Source organism: Calypte anna, chromosome 5 (genome assembly GCF_003957555.1).
Source record: "Calypte anna isolate BGI_N300 chromosome 5, bCalAnn1_v1.p, whole genome shotgun sequence".
NCBI classification, from domain to species: Eukaryota; Metazoa; Chordata; class Aves; order Apodiformes; family Trochilidae; genus Calypte; species Calypte anna.
The window spans coordinates 10,021,382-10,043,695 of record NC_044250.1 but is presented as its reverse complement, the minus strand read 5'-3'; the positions used below and the strand labels follow the sequence as shown (position 1 = coordinate 10,043,695).

Sequence of the window (22,314 nt, the reverse complement as noted above, 5' to 3'; positions counted from 1 at the left end):
AACCACAACAAAAACCGCCATAATTTTTTGTGGGATAGAGCCTGTAAAAAGAGTAAATTCCTGAGATTTTGTAGTATCTTATCTCACTAAACTGGTATTTCTGAAAGCTTTGGTCTCTCATTTCATTGTTTGACATGATATTCACTATAGGAAAAACAAACAAACAAAACCAAACCAACCCAAACTGTAACAAATGAATATGTAAAATGGTTGTCCTTCCTGTGGAAATAGTGCATCAAATTCTGGCTTGATTTGTGACACTAGTAAGGGGTGATGAAGGATACTGGTGAACCTGGTGCTCAGTATTGCTAGATGGTTCAGCAGAAAAATAATGGAAGCAAGTGGAAACTGTTGTAGCAGGGACTGATGAAAAATACAACGTGCACTTTATTATCACATTTAAGATCAAAGTACTTTAGATACCAAATACCTTGACAGTTCTTTAAAAAATGAGATTCCTGAAAGTATTTCACGTACATAGTGATGTGTGGGGTTTTGTTTGTTGTCTTTTTTTCCCTTGGACTAAAAGCATTTGCTTTTAGTAACCTGATCTGGTGTTAGCATTAGTTCTTTTAGGTTTGGGAAGAAATTAGTAAATGCACCTGATAAAGTGCTTTTTGGCTACGTTTATGAATGGGGTAAATCGAATTAGGAATATAAAATGGAACCTTCAAAAAAAAAAAACCATTGAGAAAACCATGCTAAGCCAGGAGCTAATTGAAAGTGAAATCTGATATGAAAATTAAGGAATCATTCTGTGAAATGTTTGGTTTAATTTGTTCTGGGATTTTTTTTTTTTCTTGGTTGACGTTGCTTTTGCTTTTATTTTTTTCCTAGCATTTTTGCACTTACAGCATGTAAGTACATTCTAGGAAAAAGCTCTGAACTGCCCTGGTTCCCTCACTGCCCCAGGCATTGTAAATGAAGAATTTATTCCCTGAGACTGAGGATCTGGATGTGTTAAAAGTGTCTGAATGAACAATACCTTCACAACCATTTCTCTCTTATGTTTCTAACATGTTGGGTATTCCCTGCTGTCTTTCTGAGCCTCAGAAAGCAGAGGAGCTGCTCTGACACACGGTGCTGTCTTTCTCTGCCAGGATGGCTATTTCATGTTTTGATTTGCTTTGCTTCTTCCATGTTTCTTTTATCTCTTTCACGCCTGTCTGTCTGTTTGGATTTGTGCATCCTGTCCCATTTTTGTATGTAACAAGCAACTGGCTAAGGAAGCAGCACCATTTGTTGGGTAAGATGTCTGATTGCTCACTGGAACCATTCCTTTCTGGCAGGGGGAGGGAAGTCCATGGAGAACAGATTTATCTTGGCTTCTCTGTGCCTTCCAGAGAAGGGGCAGGAGGAACAGTGAGTGAGTTTCCACCAAGAAAAGTCCTGTTATTTCCAGATCTGGCAAACTTTTCAGGCTGTGCTTTGGCAACACATGAACTTGATTGTGAAGAAGTCATTTTGGCCTCCTCGGGATAAAGATTTATGAAAGTGCTGTTCCTGCTGAGTTTTCTAGATTTCATCAAAGTGAGTGCAGAGCTTGGTTCTCAAGCACTTGCTTTTAGTGACCTGATCTGGTGTTAGCAATACTCCTTCTTTTAATGGAACTAAATCATCTCCAGAGGCCTTTTCCTAAATATTTGCACCCTTCCCCTAGAAACGAATCCCTTGGTCATTTTGCAGTTGGTTAAAGCCATACCAGTGGATGGTCAGCCCCTGGGAGGACAGGTGTGTGTGGGGAAATGGCTTCCAAAGTACTGACAGCTCTAATATACCTAAAGTTATTTGGTCCCCCCAAAATAGACAAAAATAAGCTTTCTGCTGCACCCTCCCTTAAACATTCTGATTTTTTTTCTTTCTTTTGAGGAGAGTTTCACCCAACAGGGCTATATATATATTAAGGCAATGGAGTTTTACGTTTCTGGATGATGCAATTTTATGATATTTCATTCTAGCCATTTAAAATAGAATTTTCTAATAAGTCTGCATTTGCTGTTAGCATGTTTGTAGAGGAAAGATACAGAAGGTGTTGGAGAGCCTTCATTTTACATAACTGAGGCCAGAAAATGTTGCTTGTTGTAAGATTATAGTGTTATTAGCTTTGAGAATTTATTGGCTTTGAGAATTTTTCTGATGGGTTGTCTAGGAATGCTCTACCAGTGCTGTTGTGGGGAAAAAAGAACTCCAACCAAAACAACCTCTAGATCTGTGGGGCTGAGGAGGAGGTAAATACATCAGGATCTAAAGCCTCCATCCCGTGTGCTCTGTACTTAGTTTGTCAGAAAATGTTTTTGTAACTCTATCTAATAGAACTGAGATGGCTCACCTATATTCGTTTTAATATCTATCTATAGGACATATCAAAATGGTTGGAAATTTTTCAGAAGAAAGCTACTGGATGTAGGATAGAGGGATGTATGCCTGGTGTCCCTCCCATAAGGAAATTTTCTTTAGCTTGGTTAGGCCAATAAAACAAGGTCTCCTCTTGGTATTCTCAAACTGTATTGTGATTACTAAATCCAGTGAGACTGAATGGATGTTGGGTTGTTGTTCCATCCTAGAGAAGCTGAAGTTTCAAACAGGCATAAAATTATACCATAAAATGCATGAAGCCTTAGATTTGTTTCTCAAATGTCATAAATACTAAGTAAAATTTTGCTACTTTATTCTCTTCCCAAGGATTTCAGTAGCAGTTCTGTATTTATATTTACAAATCTTTTTTTATCTTTATAAATTTTGTATTTATTGCATAGCTTTTTCTCTCTCATTCCAGACTGCAATCTTGTGATTTTTTTTTTGGGGGGGGGGGAGGGAGATAGTTAACATTTTGTGTATTTAAAGCAAAAGAAAAAAATTATCCTATCTAAAAAATCCTCTACCTAAGATCAAAGTTAAGTGAATGTCTACCTGAAGTATTTTGAATTTCTTAGAATTTAGATGAATGCAGGTAATAAAAATACTCTATGTGGTAGTTTGGAGTCCCAGTTTTTAAGAGTGGGATACTGTCTATTTATAAATATTGTGTAGGAGATTCTAGGTGCTAACAGAATAATAGTTTATAGGATGGAAATGCCAGTGAATACAGATTTTCTGTTCCATTTTTTTCCACTATTTTTTTGTTTTCATTTCTGGCACCTCTGGGTTTCATCTGAGACATGGCCACAAGAAAGTTTACCAGATGACCTTTACTGGAGGGACTGGTATTTGGGGGGCTGTTTCCATCTTCCTCTGTCCTCCCTGCCCTCCTTCATGGTTGCCTCTCAAAAATGCCCTCTTCTTCCTAGCAGGTACTCAAGGACATCTCTATCATTATTTTTTTTTCTTCCTGATTTTTGGGGAAAGCTGTAGAAAACACTGACCGTAGGAATAAAGACTTTCTTTTTTGGCTCTGGGAAACTTCTAGACATGAATGGTTTGTTTTATTGCACCGTGAGCCATCCTTCCAATAAGCAAGTGGAAAAGAGTCAGTGAGACAGAGAAAATGAGAACAGAGAGAGTGATCCACCTTGAGTATCATGATTACCCAAGTTTGGAAGTGTTTTCAGACATTAGGTAGGTGATGATAAGGCTGCCTTTTGAACTCTGACTTACAAAAATAGCACGTGATGCAGGAAAAAATATACCTATGTGTATGCTTGCATTTAATACCATTTTACACATGCATGTTTAGTTACAAAGATGTCTGCACAGACACAAGTACTAAATAGTTAATGCTGCATATGCCATCAACCATCCACAATATTCTAATGCAGCAGAGAGTCTTTTTTCTTTCTGTCTGGCTACATCTTCTGTTCCCTTAAATGGGGTCACCAGTGGAACGATTCATAATGCTTAAGTACACACTCTACCAGTGATGCAGCCTTCAGAATACTGAAATGGATTTTTCTTCTCTGAAAGTGTGACCTGTCAGTGCAGCCTCTGTCCTGATGCCTGGGGACATGTGATGTTCCCACCAGCACAGGATGTGAGTGCAGATGTTCTGCAGGCATCAGAAAAAAAAAAAAAAAAATCAGCTACAGTGCAATGGCTGATGCTGTCAAAAGCATTTCATTTGCTGCAGATCAATGTCTTCTTTGAAGCAGAATAATTAAGGTGTTCCTTTTGAAACAAGATCTCGAAAGTAGGTTTGTATCATCCAAAGCTTAAAATAAGGGGCTCAGTAGACATGTATGAGGTACGAGCATCTTGTTAAATTCACTGATGCTTAACATTTTGGAAATTCAGAGTTAAGGCTGGAATCTAACTTTAGGCAGCCACTTTAATGATGGCAGTTAACATGGTTAAAGCTGTTAAAAATACCACAGTGAATGCTGGCAGCTACCTGTCTGTTCTAGATCATCTTTGCTGTAGTGCTGATTCTGAGAGAACTTTTCTGAAGAGTGCTATTCAGTTCAGTGCCATGTTACACCTGCAATACAGGAAACTGTACTTTTCATTCTACATCACACACAGCTTCTCCTTGGAGTTGTCATCCTATAAAGATGAGAGGAACATTTCCATGGACTTTATTTTGTCCCTCAGGGCTGGATTCTTGTTTATTTATTGTGATTAGTTTCACTGTAAGTAAATCAGAATTCCCAGTGTTGGTGCAGAAATCACCAGATTAAGGTGATGTAGGTGACCTTGAACCCTGAATTTAATCCTTCAGGGATTCCTGAATCCTTCAAGGATGCCTGGTGACCTTGAACCCTGAATTTAATCCTTCTGCAGTGTTGGACTGCATCTTCTTAGGTAGTTGCACAACCAGTGCTGTTCCTGTTCCTGAGGGTATGGACCACTCTCTTTCTCTTTTGCCTTCCTGTCTCAGTGGCAGTGACAAAAGTGTGGCAAAGCACAGTAAAGCCTGTGAAGAGTGCAATCCAGTTGTCTTTTAATGCAAGCTGACAGCTGCTGCAAAGCAGGCTGAAGTGGTATTCTTGGAGACTTCTGCTACAGATCTCCCACTGAAAAAATCCCAGTCCCTACAGCTCTTTCATACAGGATTTATTCAGCTCTTTTTTGTTGTTAGAAGCACCATATTCTTTTACTGAACTAGCTGTTTGTAATGCTTGCTAATTCTCCACAATGTTCCTTGCCTATTAAAAAAGTTTTCAGAATATTAACAGTATTCACACTGTGTCAGTACATTGTAATGTTACCATTTTTATTGGTGCAGAAGTGCATTTATATGTAGCTAATTTAGTAATATGTACCAGTACTAGGTCTTAAGTAAGAGCTGAAGTACATTTGCAATCCAGTGTTTTTATTTGCTGACCTGAAGGAAAAAATATGAAGTTGTGATAGAAACATCCCCCACCCTGCCCTGTGTTTTCATTTTTCCTGTCTCCAGAAGCAATTTTCAGCCATGAGGAGGTAAATACGTTCTGGCTGTCACCAGAAGCCACGGAGTCACAGCATGTCTGAGGCTGGCAGGTGTCTCTGGGGACTGTCTGGTCTGTCTGGGGCCCTGCTCAGAGTAGGTTGCCCAGAACTGTGCCCAGCTGTGGATCGAGCAAATGGGAGGATAGAGGTTCCAGGGAACATGTATCATCTTCTTTAGAGTTTCACTCTGATGTTTTAATTTTATATCAATTTTCTAACTCATGAGGCATATTTAGGGTTGTTGCTTTTCCTGTTGTGTTCACTGCTAAGTCTATCTGTGAATTTTCCAGGTTGCTGAAACTTTGAAGCATCATTTCATAAAGCAGGCTTGTTTATTATGGGATATGGCATAATCTGGGACTTGGTCTTAACTGTTACTGGAACTGTTGTATGTCCTTATGAAAACTACATCTGCTTATTTGTCAGTTCTCCCCACTGAATTTCTTTGCTCTTTACTTTTTTGGTGTTTCTGGTGTGTGGATAGGGGGAGGTATTTGAAGGAGAGGAGCACCAGTGAAGTCCTGATCACATCTTTGAGATTTTTCTACTGTAGTATGTGGGAAGTGTAAGATGTTTGCCTTGGAGGCCAGTTTAGTCTTAAGTCTTGAATGGGAACCTCTGATCTTTGATTCTTAGAAAAAATGCTTTCTGTGAGTGACCAGCTCTCTCTTCATTAACTCCTTGACACAAAGACACTGAAGGTTTTTGCTATTGTCTGACAGGGATTGATGGCCCAGCTGCTTTTCAAGATGATGTTCAGAAGACAGGAAGTCAAGTGCAGATTCTTACTGTTGGACAGCCTAGCCATGAGGAAGATGATGGAGAGAAAATGGCTAGTGGCCAACAACAGCAAAGCAAACAAGATCTTAGAACAGCAATGCAGAAAAAAGGTAAGTAGCTAAGGCTGCCTTCATGTTCTACTCAATTGATTTATGAACACTGACTCCTTTTCCTGTTCTCACTCCCAGCCACAGCCTAAGCAGAGATTGTTACTGTGTTTCTTCTCCTCAGAGCCTGTTAGGCTCTCTTCTATTATCTCCAAAAAGATAATAAATTTCTCTGTCATGGTAATGAACAAGAGCTCTCCAGGCTCTCAGGGATGTGGCTTTCCCATCTGCAGTGCAGTGCCTCTATTGAGGTACCAAGATGCTAATGCTTATACCCATCTGTTCACATTTTTATACTGTACAACTTTGAAATCACATACTTGAGGGTTAAAAAAAAAAAAAAAAAAGAATATGGAATAACATCAACATTCAAGCCAGAATATTAATTGCAGATTGTCAGTTAAAGATTGTTCATGTTTTCGCAATGTGTGCTCATGCTTGCAGAGGTGAAACTTACAGCACTGTACATTTTAAAGCATTCCCCTTGCATAGTCCACAATGTTATGGAATAATTATTTTTTCCAGAGGCATACATGATTTGGGAGATTGTGTATGTACACATTCATGCATCTGGCTCTTCCTTCATGCACTGTAGTTAACTTTGTAGGAAGGAAAAAAAATGTAGGAAGGAAAAAAAAATCCTAAAATCCTCACAAAAGCTTTTTCTGAAGTCATTTGCTTTGCAGTTGTTCTTCAGTACACAGCTTTTGAAGCAAAGATAGCTCAAGCCAAGAGTGCTCTGATGCTTTAAGAATAAACTCTTTGTGCAGAAAGAGCAAAATGTAAGTGCAAACTTGACTCATCTAGAATAGACTATTCATACCTAAACGTCTGCCTCTTGTCTGCAGGGCAGTTCTCACTAGGATTAATTTTTTCTGGGACATTACTCTGCAGATGTGAGCAGCTTCAACTGAAATGGACAGATTTTCTCCAAGTGTGGTATTTCCTGGGCATTGGAGTCAGAGGGATGTTGGCATGACTAATGAGTTCTGATCTGTGTGGTGATTGTGTTGCCTTAAATCATGGCTCAGAATATTTAATCATCAGGCATGCTACCTACTAAAGCTGGTTGACTTAAAAACTATCAGTGGACTTCCCAAATTAGGACAGAGCACTCAGATTTTGACTCTGGGGAACATTTCTATTTTTTATGTTTTTTCCAGGTTAGATATATTTTTATTCCCCTAAATTTTTGGTTTAATTTTAATAGAAGCAGTGGGATTTTTGTTCTCATTTGGTGGGGGTTTTGTTTTGTTTTTGTTTGGGGTTTGGGTTTGGTTTTTTTTTTGCTTTGTTTCATCATATTCTTAAATAGATGAAATTACATTTTTAAACATTGTGAACTGCTGTCTCACATCAGTCCTTCTCTTGCATGGAACAGGAACAAGAGGAGAACACAGAGATAAGTGTTTACCGGACTAATGGGAAAGGCTGAGTCCCATTAGATTTGTGATTTGTGCCCATTCTGTTCTTTGACACTAATTTCATGGAGAGAAGCATCTCTCAGCACATGTCTCTGCTTCCCCAGTGAGCCAACTTCTGTTACAAGACAAGAGGTTGTAGGCTACCTAACTGTGAAAAGAGTATGCCACTTGCAAGAAAATGCCAAATGTTTGATTTGATTTCTCCATCTGTTGGAAATTGCCATACTAAAATAATTCCCACAGGAAATATTTGTCCTTTTGATTTCAGAAGATATGCAGAGTTTCTCTCTGGCAAATGAGTCACTAGAACAGAGCCAGACTTCCAGAAGTTTTATCACTGAATAACTAGCACACAATCTTCCCATTTATCAATTTCCTACGTGTCTCCCTAAAAACTTGGAATGAGCAATTTGGTCTCAGTTCTTCTTTGCCACCTGAAGTGACAACTATTTTGAGATTCAGGGAAGGAATACTTTTGATTCTTGGCTTCAAAACCAAAACTGGACCTCACTGGAGCATTCTTCCCCACCAGCCACAGGTGCAGACTTCTCTAAGGCTGGCATAGAATTTCTACTACAAAAATAAGGGTGGTGAAATAGTAAGCATGGAGAGAGAAATAAACTGATTATATCTGTGTGTGTGCAAGTATGGCTTTATTTCACAGCTGCCAGATGAGGAGATGGACTGTCTCTATTACCCATGCATAGTTGTCTAAAGGACAGCTATCATTATTAAGAAATAATGTTTGTGATTACTGGGTATATGATTAATAATGAGCGAGTTTTGCAGGCTTTGAAAATATCTATTTACCTGTGAACTTAGGCCTCCCTTGCATTACCAGGTCCTGCTGGAACATTTCTGCTGTCAAACAGCATGGGGCATGTCCAGATTAGGGGAACTGAGGAAGTGGACAACAAAACCATTAATGGTGCAGCTGAATGCAAGACAAGCATTGCAGATACTTCTCATTTGCTTTTATGCATTCACTCTTACTTAGCTGGCATTGTTTCATTATCTAGTGGGCATCTGGTGTAAAAAGCTATTTTAAAGGGATATGCATTGAAGTTATTGGAGCAACAACAACATTAAAAGTTTTTAAATGCCTTTTTTGGTGTCTTTTTCTCATTCCATTCCAAAATTTGAACTGAAGAGAACTATTGCTGTTACTATCTTGTTGCAGCACAACCATTCAGCATGGATTATGTTTTCTGAAGCCTCAGCTTTGTGACTCAGGCTTTTCTAACAGCAGATATGAGAAGATAGAAGTGTAATTTGATTGTGCAGCAAGATCAATGTCCATAATTGAGAATTCTGGCAGCAGCATTATGACCCCATCCAGTAAGCCCTTAGCCTTGTGCAGAGTCCTGCTGGCAAGTTAGGCTTGCTCACTCACTTTAGGGTTTGCAGAATCAAGCCCATGGATTTTTTCCTTTCCCAGATCCCCATGCAAATCCATCCTGGTCCTCTTCCACCTCCCAATCCAGTCTTGTCGCCTTGGATCATGCTCCTGGTAAGTACAGAAGGAAAAAGTTAATTATGCCCATGCTGCTTGGCTCTGGAAATCTTTGCATTTCATCTGTCCTGCATTGGACTTGCTAGTAGTGGAAGTTCTGGACCAAGTGTTTTGGGTTTTTTTCCTAGGAAAAAATACTGCATAGTTAGCCTCTCGTTAGACCCTAGAGCTTGAACCTGAGCACAGGATGGCTTCATCTGCATGATGCTCCTTGAAAAACTAGGCCTGGCAAATGTCCCACCATTGATGCTTTCTGCTGCTAAGTCCTATTTGATGTTCAAAGTTGTGCTTCCCTTTGAAACGTCTGAGGTTTTGAATCCTTGTAGAGTCAAATTTTTAAGTGCTGTAAGGCAGTTCCTTTGGATGAGGCTGATACTGTTTTTTACATGAGATAAATATGCATGAGAACATTTCCTTGATGTGAATGTTTCTTCTCAGTCCAAAATCTGCTTTTCATCAGATCACATAAGGTACAGTTAAAAGTGTGCTGAGAAAGGGCTCATATTTTAATTGTTAAGGTTTCCAAATGGCTGTGATAGGTTGTCCACTCCACTCCAATTTCAGTTTTAAGGTTTTGTTTTGTACTTGAAGTACCTGATTGGGTTAAGATCTGAATTAATTCCTGACTGGATATTGCTCTTTATCTCTGGGTAACTCAATCCTCTCAGTGGAATGGAAAACATTGTATTTCCTTTCTCATTTGCTGAAATGTTTTGGCTTCCCAGGGCAGGTGCTGTCTCACTGGTGTGTTTGTAGATGGCCTCACACAGTGAACTCTTCTCACACCCCCCACCCTTCTCACCTGAGAGCCTAAGGGTGCAGAAAGGATCCTACACAGCAAGCACGGACAGCTTGCAGTTTGTTAGCATTTTATATACCTGCACTGCTTTCTCCTCAGGCATTTCAAGCAGCATGAATTTTGATGAGGAAGAGGATGAGGAAGATGAAGACAGCTCCAGTTCCTCTCAGTTAAACAGTAACACCCGGCCTGGTTCTGCCACAAGCAAGAAATCCAATAAGGTAAGGGGTGAGTGCTGATGCAGAGGTGTGCAGGCTGCTATGAACTATTTCAGAGTGCAGTCAGGATAGGACTGGCTTTCCTGTTTTCTTTTTAATGTTCCTTAGAGTATCTCTAGGGTGATTAATTGTGATACCTCTCAGGGTTTGCAGGAGCAAGCAATGAAAATAATGACTAGGACAAAAAGATAGCAAATATTGTCTGAATTTGAATTAACAGAAAGGCAAAGAGTAAATATTCACCATTCTGCCTCTTGAAGGTGCTTAGAAGGATCTTTTGTTTTTATTGCCTTTTACTGAGCATTTTTCAACCCTTATCTCACTGCCACCATTCAAACATAAGACTTCGACTTGTTCAGATGTTTTAAATCACAAGTTCTCGCTAAACCCATTGGTGAAGCCTCACTCTTTTATATACTGCACTGCATTCCCATCACTGTTACACCTCTAGCCAGCCTTATCTGTCTGTCCCCATCCCATTTCTTCCTTCCATGAAAGACCATCACTATCCTTGGGTATGGCCTTTCAGCAACAAGAAGTGTGGTGAGATTGGAAGGTGTTAGCCAGGGTTTGCTGTGTAATATCCCAGCACTCTGCTATGCAGCTGCCCTGCTCTGCTTCACCAGGTGTGTCTGTACATGGAGCATCACTGGCATGGGGACCTGCTCCCTAGGCCTTTGGTAGCCAAGAACTTGACCCTTAGTTTGACAAGCTGCCTTTCAGGCTGCTGAGGAATCAGAACAAGGAAGACATTCTGTCCCTTGTATTTAATTTAAGTTTGGTTCTATGAAATGTCATTCTGTTATCCTTAAAAATCTCAACATCAAAGTTGAGGAAACCTGCATTTTGCTTACTGTTTTAGGAAGTGGCTTCAGCTCCCAGTCCTTGCACAAATGAGCCTCTCATAGATGTTGATGACCTGGAGGAATTTGCCATGAGACCTGCTCCACAGGGTGCCACTGTCAAATGCAGAATCACAAGAGACAAGAAGGGAATGGACCGAGGGATGTACCCCACTTATTACCTCCACTTGGAAAGGGAGCATGGTAAAAAGGTCATAAAATTACTTGAATGGCATACCAGTTGCACCTGAATATAAAAAGATTATTAAAATTTGAAGAATTCTTACAAAGAAAAGATAGTCTTGTATTTTAAATATATTTTTACTTTCACTAAGATCTGTCCTACAGTCTTCCAAAAGCAAAACTATGGTACCACTCTGTTCTACTGCCTTTCTTCATATGTCACATCTTTGACATAAAAATAATCCATTCATAGCACCTCTGTGTGACATTCAGTGGTTGAGGCTCTCTGCATTTCATGGCCTGAAACACATCTATTGTCAATTGAACTGGAAGAGCTGGAGCAACTTAGAATTATACATTTAACAAAAGAGATAAAATTTAATTACTTAAGCACTAAATAATGGACTGAGTGGTTGAGAAGTCACTTTCCCTTTCCAGATTTTTATTTGGATTTGCTAAATTCTAGGAGACTTTGTTACTTCACTAATGACGCTAGAATACAGAAAAATTGTCTATGGTTTCCTTATATCAAAGAAGGAAGGGGTGTGCACTAACCCTTTCAGCGTTCTAGAATATCTTTTTCTTGCTCTGCTCAGGTGTTTCTGTTAGCTGGAAGGAAACGAAAGAAGAGTAAAACCTCGAATTACCTCATCTCCATAGACCCAACCGACCTGTCTCGGGGTGGAGAGAGTTTTATCGGAAAACTGAGGTAAACACTGTAAATACATCTAAGAAATATTCTTTATAGAACATAGGAGGAATTTGAAATTAAGAAGCCTGTAGAACCCTGTGACTTCTTAGAGGCTCGACTACATCATGGGATAAGGGTCTTAAAGTTGAGCAGTATCCAAGGCATGTTTTCAAAATGTCCCAAGTATTTACAAGATGACAATTCATTAAAAGTCAGTGGGACTGTTCTTAAATGCTCCAAGGCCAGGTTCTCAAGGGTTTGTGAGCACAGCTGATCTTGATAGGATTTTCAGAAGTGCATGATTGTGTCTAGCCTCTATTGATATAAACACCTTGGAATGGAAGTTCTTTGGGGCAATCTGAAAATCTCTTTGGTTTTGCCCATTTCTTAAGATACTAATTATTTACAAGTAATGGACTCCTTTCAGAACCACTGGTTTGTTTTCTGTCGCCCTGTCACACACCAGTCTGTTGCTGATACCTGTGTGGAGCCTCTCAGATACGTGTTTAGATCATCTGTGCCTGAGGAAAGAGACTGTGCTGCTAATTGCCACTGGACTGCCTGGATCTCAGAACTTAATGTGCAATTTATTGTAGTGCAGACACAAAATGAGAATAATGTGGGTTTAATGTGTTCTAAGTTGTATTTTGTGCTCCCTAGTGTGATTTGCATAGGAAAGACTGATTTTATTTATAACTATGAAAATCACTTTCTGTATTCTAATGGAGTTAGTGGTTGGGTAAGAAAGCAGACAGTTTTGTAGAGAGGAAGTAAATATAGTTAAATTATTTTTAAAATATTAAAAACTAAGCAAATAAACAAAACAACCCCACCTGAGTGTTTAGCTATTGCTTTCTTGAATATAGTAGTTTGCAAGATGTCATGAGAAGTCTCCAGTGTAATAATAAGGGACCTTTAGTATATCCTATTGTAGTGCACCTTTACATTTTGTTACTGCCTTTAGTCCAGGAGTTACCATTTTGTTGGTATTGGAATTACCAACTATTTGTACTTGTTACTGTCTTTTCTTTAGGGCTACAATGCAGTGAAGGATAAATGTCTCAGGCAGCATTACTGACAAATGGTGATTGGCTTTTCCATTTTTTTGATAGATCAAATCTTATGGGAACTAAGTTTACAGTTTATGACAATGGAGTAAATCCAATAAAAACAACATCAACCCTGGAGGCGACTGTCCTGCGTCAGGAGCTGGCTGCTATTTGTTATGTAAGTACTGCTCACAGGCAAAAGGGGCAAGAAAGGGCAGTTCAGTTTCTGAAATAGCATAGAGAATTTCCTTCTCACTTCTGATTATGTAAATCAGTATTCATACTTCTGTGTAACCCAACATCTGATCTTCACTAGAGAAAACCAGGAAATTCGGTGGAAAGTAGAGGTTAAAGATGTGCACAGAGCAAGGTTTCTCCGTTCTCACTTTTGGTCAGAAGGAACTGTAATCTTTGGTGAAGAACTGTAATCTTTTCGTAACCCTCTGGAAGGGGCAGGATGCTTCACAGCCTGCAGGAACCATCCGAGGGAGCCTCCTGAAGTGCAAGAGATGTGCACATGGAATTACTGCATTGAAGTATGATCATTTGTAATGGCATTTTGGAGGAGGCCTCTGATCCAAAACACAGGTAGCTGCAGGTCTGCAGCTGAGCTTTGGGAATAAAGCCACTAAAACTCCTTTCTACTAGGAAAAAAAACCAAAAAACTAAAGAAAATGCTCTTATCAAGGATGCCTGGAGCTGTGACAGGTGGAGGTCCAGGCACCCCAGTGCTTCCCTGGGCACACACAGAACACACTCCTGGAAACGTCAGCTTCAGGATGCAGGGAGCAATGCACCTGGGAGCCTTAGCACTGGAGAAAGAAAGCAGAAGTCCATCCTTTCCTTGCAAAGTGCAGAGAGCACTGAGGGGTGACAGCAGTAACTGCTAATGTGTTCTTTTCCAGCTGCAGGTTTTCTGTGAATGTAGTAAAAATGGTGTATTTGCTCATGTGTGCAATTACCCTAACACATGGCCCATGGCTGCAGACAGGCACACTCATATCCCCACATTCCTGTTGGATTTGAAACTCTTAGTGAATTTCAGAAAATCCAGCTAACAGGATTTAACTAGAAAATCTAGTGTTTGATGTCATTCTAGAGTTTAACTGAAGCTTCAGTAGGAACTGTGAAGAACTTGCATATTTAATAAATGGTAAATTCACTGGTTTACATAGGAGGGCATTCCCCGGAGCTAGGCAACTAGTCTGCTGGTGCAAACTTGAAATATAAGGAGTAAACAAAAGATGGTTTTAAAAAAAAGCTAAATATTAAAAAATGGTGGCATTTTTTGTGTAATTCAATGACATTTGAACTGTTCTGAAGAATACAGAACTGAACTGAAGAATACAAATAAAACCCTCAGTTGTAGTCAGCAGAGGAAATGAGAAGTGTGAGTGTTGGAAAGAACAGAACCAGGACCACTGGTTCTGGACACTGGAATGTGTCTGAGACAAGCTACTTTTGTGTCTGTTGTGAGATCAGCTGCTTACAACTTGTACATTTCCATAACAAAATGACTCGTTTCATTGATATTTTGATACTCATGGATAAAGGCAGCAGGTTTGCAGGTGTGCTATGGCCAGAGGACAGAAGAAAAACAGAATGATTTTTCATTACTAGCCAGGTTTGCTAAAGTGAGATGATTGTTCCTGGCTGCAGCAGAACCACAGCAAAGAATGCCAGAAAGAGCACTCCTAAACCACCCTTGTCCTAAGGTAACCTTTCAGTTCCTGCCTCCAGATTTATCCTGCAGCAAAAAATACAATAAACAATACTTCTGAAAGCACCACTGTGCCTTTCCCTGTTTCTCAGCTCATTTGATCAGGTACCCATCTGAAGAGCAAGTTGTACCTGCTGCCACCAACTTACTGAGCCTGACCTATGGAATCACCTCTCTGCTTTATACAGGCAGAAGGTGGTGGTGAATGTTGTCAACTCTGGGATAAATCTGGTGAGAACTCTCATTGTGGAGCTCACCTTACAGCATATTTCAAACAGCAGGAATAAAGCTGGGGCAGGGATGAGTTTTACCAGGTGCTGTTGACCATTTTGACTCTGTCCTTGCTGATGGCTGAGCAGTGTATTAATAAACCACCAGCAGCACCTAATGGCTGATCTCAGAATCGCTTGGCAGGCTGTGAAGCAGGGAGGTGTAACTCGAGTATTTGTAGCAGGGTTTTATGTGCTGGATTCCTTTGTATCTGTGCCCTCCAGTTCAGTTTGTGTCAGATTCTGCAGGCAGGGGGCTCAGCTGATACTGTGAGGAGTCACTCAGGTTTCAGGAAAGCAATAAAGCTTCGTGTTTCCAGCTAGGTCTCAATCACTTGCACTCAGCATCAAAGGAGTGGGTTCTGTTCTGGTTTCTGTGGCCTGTTGGGTTCTGCAGGCTGGGGTAAGGACAGGGCACAGCTGTGGGAATTGAGTCCAGAAAGGGAAGTGGCTGAAACTGGGGTACTCAACTCATGGATCTCCTGGGACCTGCTGGGGTGTTACACCTCACTGCTTTTATCCTGCCAGCTGTTGCTACCATAGCAAAATGCTTACATGTTTTTATGAAAGTGTGTAGGATTTTAAAAGCAACCCTGGAGAGAGGTACTTTGTTCTTTTGGTCTGGATTATGGTGACACATGCTTGCAGGATCAGTGCGCTTGTTGGGTTCAGACACAGAGTGCAGATTCTGAGCAGTGCTGGGCCAGGTCCTTAGCAGATTTCAGTCACTGCTGTTGCTGGTTGAGTCAATAGAGCTCTGCCAGCTAACAGCCCTTATTTTGTGTTCCTCTGTAAACTAAGACTATCCATGACATTAAAATGGTGTAAAATCAGAATCTGGCCTATGTTCCCCAAATAATGCCATTTGTAGTCTTGTATTTTCACACACAAAATGGTAGGGAATATAAATAAAGGAGAAGCAGGGAATGAGATGAGATGATGTATCAGGGGAGTTAATTTTATTTGGTTGCAGGTAGATAGGAAAGGTCTGATCTTAGTTAAAGCTCCTCTTTTGTTGCTACCGTTTTCCTTGTATATTCCATGTTTGTAGAATTTCAATTCTGTATTTTGATTTTAGCAAAAGGGTAGCATTTGCCAATAGAATGTTTGAGATAATTGGTGATTGATGTAATGTGCACCTAGAAACCATTCCCTTATCATTTGACAGAAGTGTTGATTTTAGTCTTTCAGAGTACATCCAAGGAATATAATCATATTTTTTCAGTGATCATACAGCTTGTTGGGAGGGAAGTGAGCAACACCTTGAGCAGTATCTTTAACCAATCCGTATCCTAAATTATTTGTATATGGCATAACTGCAGCTTGATGAGAAGACGAGCTTGTAAGGCATTGCAGAGAAGTCAGTGGTTAGTGGAAAATAAGCATAAACATGAATCTTTTATTTGAAATTGTCCTCTGCTGTGCTGAGTCTCTCCTGCTTTTAAAATCTGCTGGAAGGAATTTTTAGATTGAGTCTCACCATGATGCAGAACCAAGTATACACTTCCAGCTGAACTGATAACAGGGGTTACCTCTGCCAAAGGCTATGGCATAAATGATTCAGAAAAGAGGCAGAATCTTCCCATTTATTTATATAGTTAGGAAGATATATGAATACACCTGGATTGCTTCAAGAGTATTCAGTAAAATAACTCAGTGGAATTTTTCTTGCATGCATGAAAATCTTTTTAGTGAGCTGTGTAAAATCTCCAGATGGTTTTCTGAGGCAACCAAAGCTATTTCAAAGGTCTGACAGATGACAAAACTTCTACACAAGTGAATTTTAGGCATGCATTTTCAGATGTTTCCAGTGAGTTTAGATGTGGGAATTTTTGCTTGGAAAAGTAGAGATGTTTTTGAAAGTTTAATGTTCCTTAAAATTAGGACATTTTTATTGAATATATAAAAGCAAAGATTTCTGAATGTCCCAGTGGTAGAGCCACATCAGCTGGAGCCTGGGGGTGTCCAGTTCTTGGCATCTTTTGGTACATTGCTGGGAATAGTGCCAATGGGAATTTCCTTCCTGAGGTTCCTTAGTGTGTGTCCCCAGCCCTTCACTTGGAAAAAATAGAGGGGAAAAAATTCATGTAAATGGGGAAAAAAACAACAAAAAAACCCCCATGGTGGACTTTCAGAAGCATCTGTTTCATTTACTGGAGTTAATGCTGAAATAGACAGCTAAGTTTTACTGAGTGGATTGGAAAATATCACCTTCTTCAGAAGCAGATGATGAGTTACTGAAACACTTAGTTGCTTCTGTGGAAAAAAAAAAAGCCTTTGATAAAAATAAGACTTCAAGCTTACTTAGATCTTTAGTCGTGTTTTGAGAGGATAGAGCCATATTGGAATGCATTTGTGAAAAGCTGCTCAGAAAGGCAAGTTTCATGGAGGAACTTGTATTTTCCATGTTTTGGGTTTTTTTGCTGCCTGTGTTGTTTCTTCACTTTCCCTGACTTCATAGCTCAAAAATTTACATTCATGTTAATGTATTTGTTTTTTACCATGCTCATCTCTAAGCATAACATATCTGGAGACTTGGAAAACCATAGCACTGGTAGCAGATGCTCCTGCTGGCACCTTTTTCTTGTTTGCTTTTTTGCTGGCTCTGGAATAAATTGAGTTGGTCCCATATATTTAATTTTGTTTTTCATAAAAATGTTTTTCATAAAAAGATGATCTTTCGAGGTCCCTTCCAACCCCTAGGATTCTGTGATTCTGTGTGATTCTGTGATGTGTGACTCCATTTTATGATTTTTAAATTACAACTACTTTATTTTGGGATCTAGCAGTGGCCAAGCAATCTGGTTAGTTCATATCCTTTTTTTAACAAAGGAATTTTTTTTTAATCGTATTAAGGTTGCTGGCAGCCAGTGCTAGGAGTGTTTTTTGAAACCTCTCTATTTCCATTTTCCCTGTTGTCGGAGCTTCAAAGACAAAGCTAGAATGTTTGGCAGTGCCAATGAAGGTAGGAATTTCAAGATGTTTTCTGTGTTAATGCACAAATAAGTTCCCTGGGCTGCCACTGTGTCTCTCTGTTGCAGAAATTAACTTTAAGAATAGAGAACATGATGATCTCTTCTCTAAACATTTTCAGGAAACAAATGTCTTGGGGTTTAAAGGACCTCGTAAAATGAGTGTGATCATACCTGGAATGAATATGGACCATGAAAGAGTTTCCATCAGACCACGAAATGTAAGTCATACCATCAGTCAACAATAAAAATTACTTGAATTCTTTTTCATTTAGAGTTGTTTGTTTTGCTTTTCTGGAGGTTTAGAGGTAAAAAAAAAAAAGTATTTGAACAATTGCAGAACAATGGGATGCATGACTAGTTTTGTGACTCACAAAAGCACTACAAACAATAATGTATTTTGATAACAAAAGGTACAACTTTTTCCAAACTGTGGAAAGAACTTGAATGCACATTTGCATTAAGATACTCTGAGGTCCCCGTTTCATTTGAAGATACTCTTTTGAGGGCTCAGGGTGACATTTTAGTCTTTGGGCTATGATTTATGAACAGGGGTTTTTTTGTGACTTTTTTTTTTTTTGTCTGGTGAGAGTGTTAAACTGAAGTTTGTGTCTGTGATGTCTGCAGGAACATGAGACACTTCTTGCAAGATGGCAGAACAAAAATACAGAGAGTGTCATTGAATTGCATAATAAAACACCAGTCTGGAATGATGACACCCAGTCCTATGTTTTAAATTTCCATGGTCGAGTCACACAAGCCTCAGTGAAAAATTTCCAAATTATTCATGATAATGATCGTAAGTACAGCTCTTTCTCCTTCTCTCTCTCTCTCTCTTTCTCTCTAATGTGTAGAAAAAGTACTTCATGTACAGCCTGACAGTTATGGGATAGGAATAGGATTAATTGGTCCTGGTACATGGGAAACTTGGCACTAGGTCTAAATAAAGGTCTTAACCATTTTACAGAGCAATTTTCTCTCTGCATTTGAGAAAAACATTTTTTATCTGTGTAACTTTATCACTCAACACTTCCTCAATCAAGCTATTCTTGCTTCTCCCTAGGATATCCCCCTGCACACCCCCCTGCATCAGTCAGTGTTTGATGAGTGTGCATCTTTCCTTTGTTCAGCTGGGCCAGGGGATGTTGTGGGATAAATACAAATTTAGTAATTTTTTTGCAAACAAAAATAATGCTTTGTCACTTTTTATGACCTCTCTTGCAGCTGACTATATAGTGATGCAGTTTGGCCGGGTGGCTGAGGATGTCTTCACCATGGACTACAGCTACCCAATGTGTGCACTGCAAGCCTTTGCTATTGCCCTTTCAAGTTTTGACAGCAAGCTGGCTTGTGAGTAAAGGGGCCTGGGTGAGCATCCTCTCAAAGGAAGCAGTTTGCCATATGATTCCCAGTTCTGCTGGTGTCACTTATGATCCATACTAAACAGTGCAGGGAAAATGCAGTTGTGGAGGACCACTCTGTTGCTGAAGAGAGAGTAAAAGGAATCTTCTAAAAATTCAGGACATTCAGGAAATAATAAATATTTTTCCTTTTTTTTTCTGTCATGTTTTTCTGGAAGTGGCATCAAAGTTTGTGTAAATAGAAGTTCTATCTCATGTCCTTGATTATGTTATGGAGATGTGCCATGATGTACTGTACCGTGGCTCTCATAGCACCAGTACAAGGGTATCTTTTTTAAATCCAGAAAGGGCGTGCACGCTCGAAAAAATGTCTTTTTACATTTAAGAATGATTCTGAGGCTGCAATCGTACCTCAAGGTTGCATTCCTACATCGACTAATCAGAGCTCCACATCATCCAACGTAAAAGAAAGATGCACTTTTTTTTTTTTTTTTTTATTTTGCAAGGATCTCGTGTAGTATAAAGCCAAGTCTGAGGGTTGAAAACCTATACTGGACTGAACTCGATGCATTGCTATTGTTTATGTAGAAGGGCATGGTGAATTTTAATTGCAGTAGGAGGAAACAGAGAAGTAGAAAGCACAAAATAATGTTGCACAAGTCACTTGAATTCTAAGCTATCATTATGTTCTAACATCTCTATGCTTTTTAATTTGTTTCAAATGAAAATGTATTTGGAGTACAGAGAAGGAGAAGGAAAATGTCTAGATGCCAAGAAAGCATAACTTATGTTGAGTTTGGCATGTCATGTGTTGAGAATTTATATCCTTGTATTGCTGTGGCAGTTCAAACACATATTTTGTATGAAGTGATATAAACAGTTGGATAAAGGCTCTCTGCAGAGAATCTTATAATTTTGAACAGGCTGTGTAAAGCTGAGGAAGGTAAATGGAAATATTTTATTAAATCTGTCTGGCCTTTTGCAATTTTACAATTTGTTGATTGCATTTTTTGAACTTTCAGCAACAACAACTTTTCATATTTATTTCCCATTGTAAGAATGCTTGAAATCGACCGAAACTGTGTATGTTGTTCTCTAATGTAAATGTGCCAGCTACTGAGCTAAATCCTTCTAGGCAAATATACTGTATGCTGCATACAAATGAGACACTGGCAGGACACAGAATAGTTTAAAATAGTGTGGATGTTTTGTTTCTTTTTTTCCCTGATTTATCTGGAATACACAAACAAACACCATTTCAAAACATAAGCAAAGAGCAAGCGATTTCTCGCCTCTTCTGACCATCTCAAAAGCCAAGAGCTGCAACTGAAAGCACACTGTAAAATGCCTTTAAAAATAATGAGTCTTTCTGCATTGTTACCCTAAACACCACACAAAGTAACAGAATTCTTATGTAGTTCACCAGAAAGATAGAGAAATGCAAGTAAAGTGAAGTAGTTGTGTTTTGTATGGTGTGTATTTACATCCTCCTTTTTACTCTTTATAGACTCTTGCATTGCACAACCAAAGGTTATGTAATGAGAAAATGAGATCAAATCTGTGTGCCTCATTGCTGTCAGTCCCTTTTTGACTATAGGGGACAGGCCATAAGGAGAGGTTGTGCCATTTGGACTGTATAATTTCAACTAATAAAAGAAATGCTCTCTCTTCTTCACATTTGCCTTCAGGTCTCATTCCCAGACACACAGACAATGAAATCTCAGCTAAACGATGCAAATAAGCAATTGTCAGCATTTTTTCTAATCTTTTTAAAAATCTATGGAAAAAAGTCTGCTGGCTTTGAACAATATTTTGTGGATGGACTCAGCCTGTCAAATGTCATCTTGAAATAACAAGAGGTTCTGTCATTTTTCTTTAAACTTTTTTTTAAGAAATCTTTCCATGCAGTGGTATAAAATGTAAAGACACCTTTTGTTTGAGAGAAGTGAGCAGTCAGTTCCCTCACTGAATGATCAAAATGATGTCATGAGCTGCAGTGGGATACTTGGGCTTTGTCTTCCTCTGTAGTTGGTGATTTCCCACCACTTCACATCCCTATCCATGATCTCACTTCAAATTTTAACAGAGAGGGTCCTTGGTTACCTTGTGCCAACCTTTGAAAACTAGATCCAGCCATAACCAGAATTTTTTGTTTAGAGTACAGTGAAACCAGACAGGAATTCCCACTGCTGGTATATAGGTGGGATGTGGATTTCAAGAGCTCTGCAGCATGGGAACGGATGGATCTGCATGGCTTTCATTCTGTGGCTCACCAGTCATATATTTTCTTTAATGCCTGAGAAGGTGACACCTGACACAGCTTTCTGCCTCTCTTTGTGCACAACACTGTGTCAAAGGAACAAAGTGTATTATGGTACACATATACAATCTGTTGGCTTTATTAGTGGAGTTGGTTTATGAAGGGTTATTTTAAACGCAGATCCTAACAATGGTCTGACTTGCATCATGGTCCCACAGGGAATTGGCACGGAAAGGAAACTCGTGTGCAGTGAACTCCTGCACAAGGGTGAGAATGAGGGCTGGGGAAGGCAGAGAGTTCAGCCTCTTGGAATGGTTTTGCTGCCAGCACATTGTGTAACTTCACTTTCACTGCATGTTCTTCCCAGCTAGGTATGTTTTCTTGGACCTGTAAGCATGCCAGGAGGAAGGTGGTGACAAATTCCCATCATCTCAAATTCCCAACAGAATCATACGAGGGACATCAGCCAAAGAGCTTCTGAGGAAAAAGTCCCCACCATAAATTGAGGTCACTAGAGGGGGATGTTAAGCTGAGACTAAGGAATGAGGAGCTCTCATTAAATCTGGTTCAGTTACAATAGGATTTGTCACTGTTGGCCTTTGCCAAAATCCTAATTCCTCAGAGCTGCTGAGCAAGGCATGGGGTTCTTCTGAGTCTCACTTGGCCATCAGCATCTGCCCTGAATGCTGCTGCTTTTGCAGTGGCACACTCATAACAGCAGCAGCTTCTGCAGGGCCTGAATATCAATGTGCAACAGGGCAT

General features: G+C 39.6%; 1 protein-coding gene across 1 annotated transcript in view; it reads left to right on the top strand.

Annotated features, from left to right (window-relative positions):
- Positions 1-20,282, top strand: part of TUB (TUB bipartite transcription factor) — a 55,688-nt gene extending 35,406 nt beyond the window's left edge. The window contains 9 exon segments of the mRNA XM_030451438.1: positions 6,087-6,254; positions 9,114-9,185; positions 10,087-10,208; positions 11,068-11,259; positions 11,827-11,939; positions 13,034-13,148; positions 18,054-18,152; positions 18,559-18,730; positions 19,156-20,282. Of these exon segments, the coding sequence (XP_030307298.1) occupies positions 6,087-6,254; positions 9,114-9,185; positions 10,087-10,208; positions 11,068-11,259; positions 11,827-11,939; positions 13,034-13,148; positions 18,054-18,152; positions 18,559-18,730; positions 19,156-19,289 (1,187 nt within the window). The 3' untranslated portion in view covers positions 19,290-20,282.
- Positions 20,283-22,314: the final 2,032 nt, after the last annotated feature.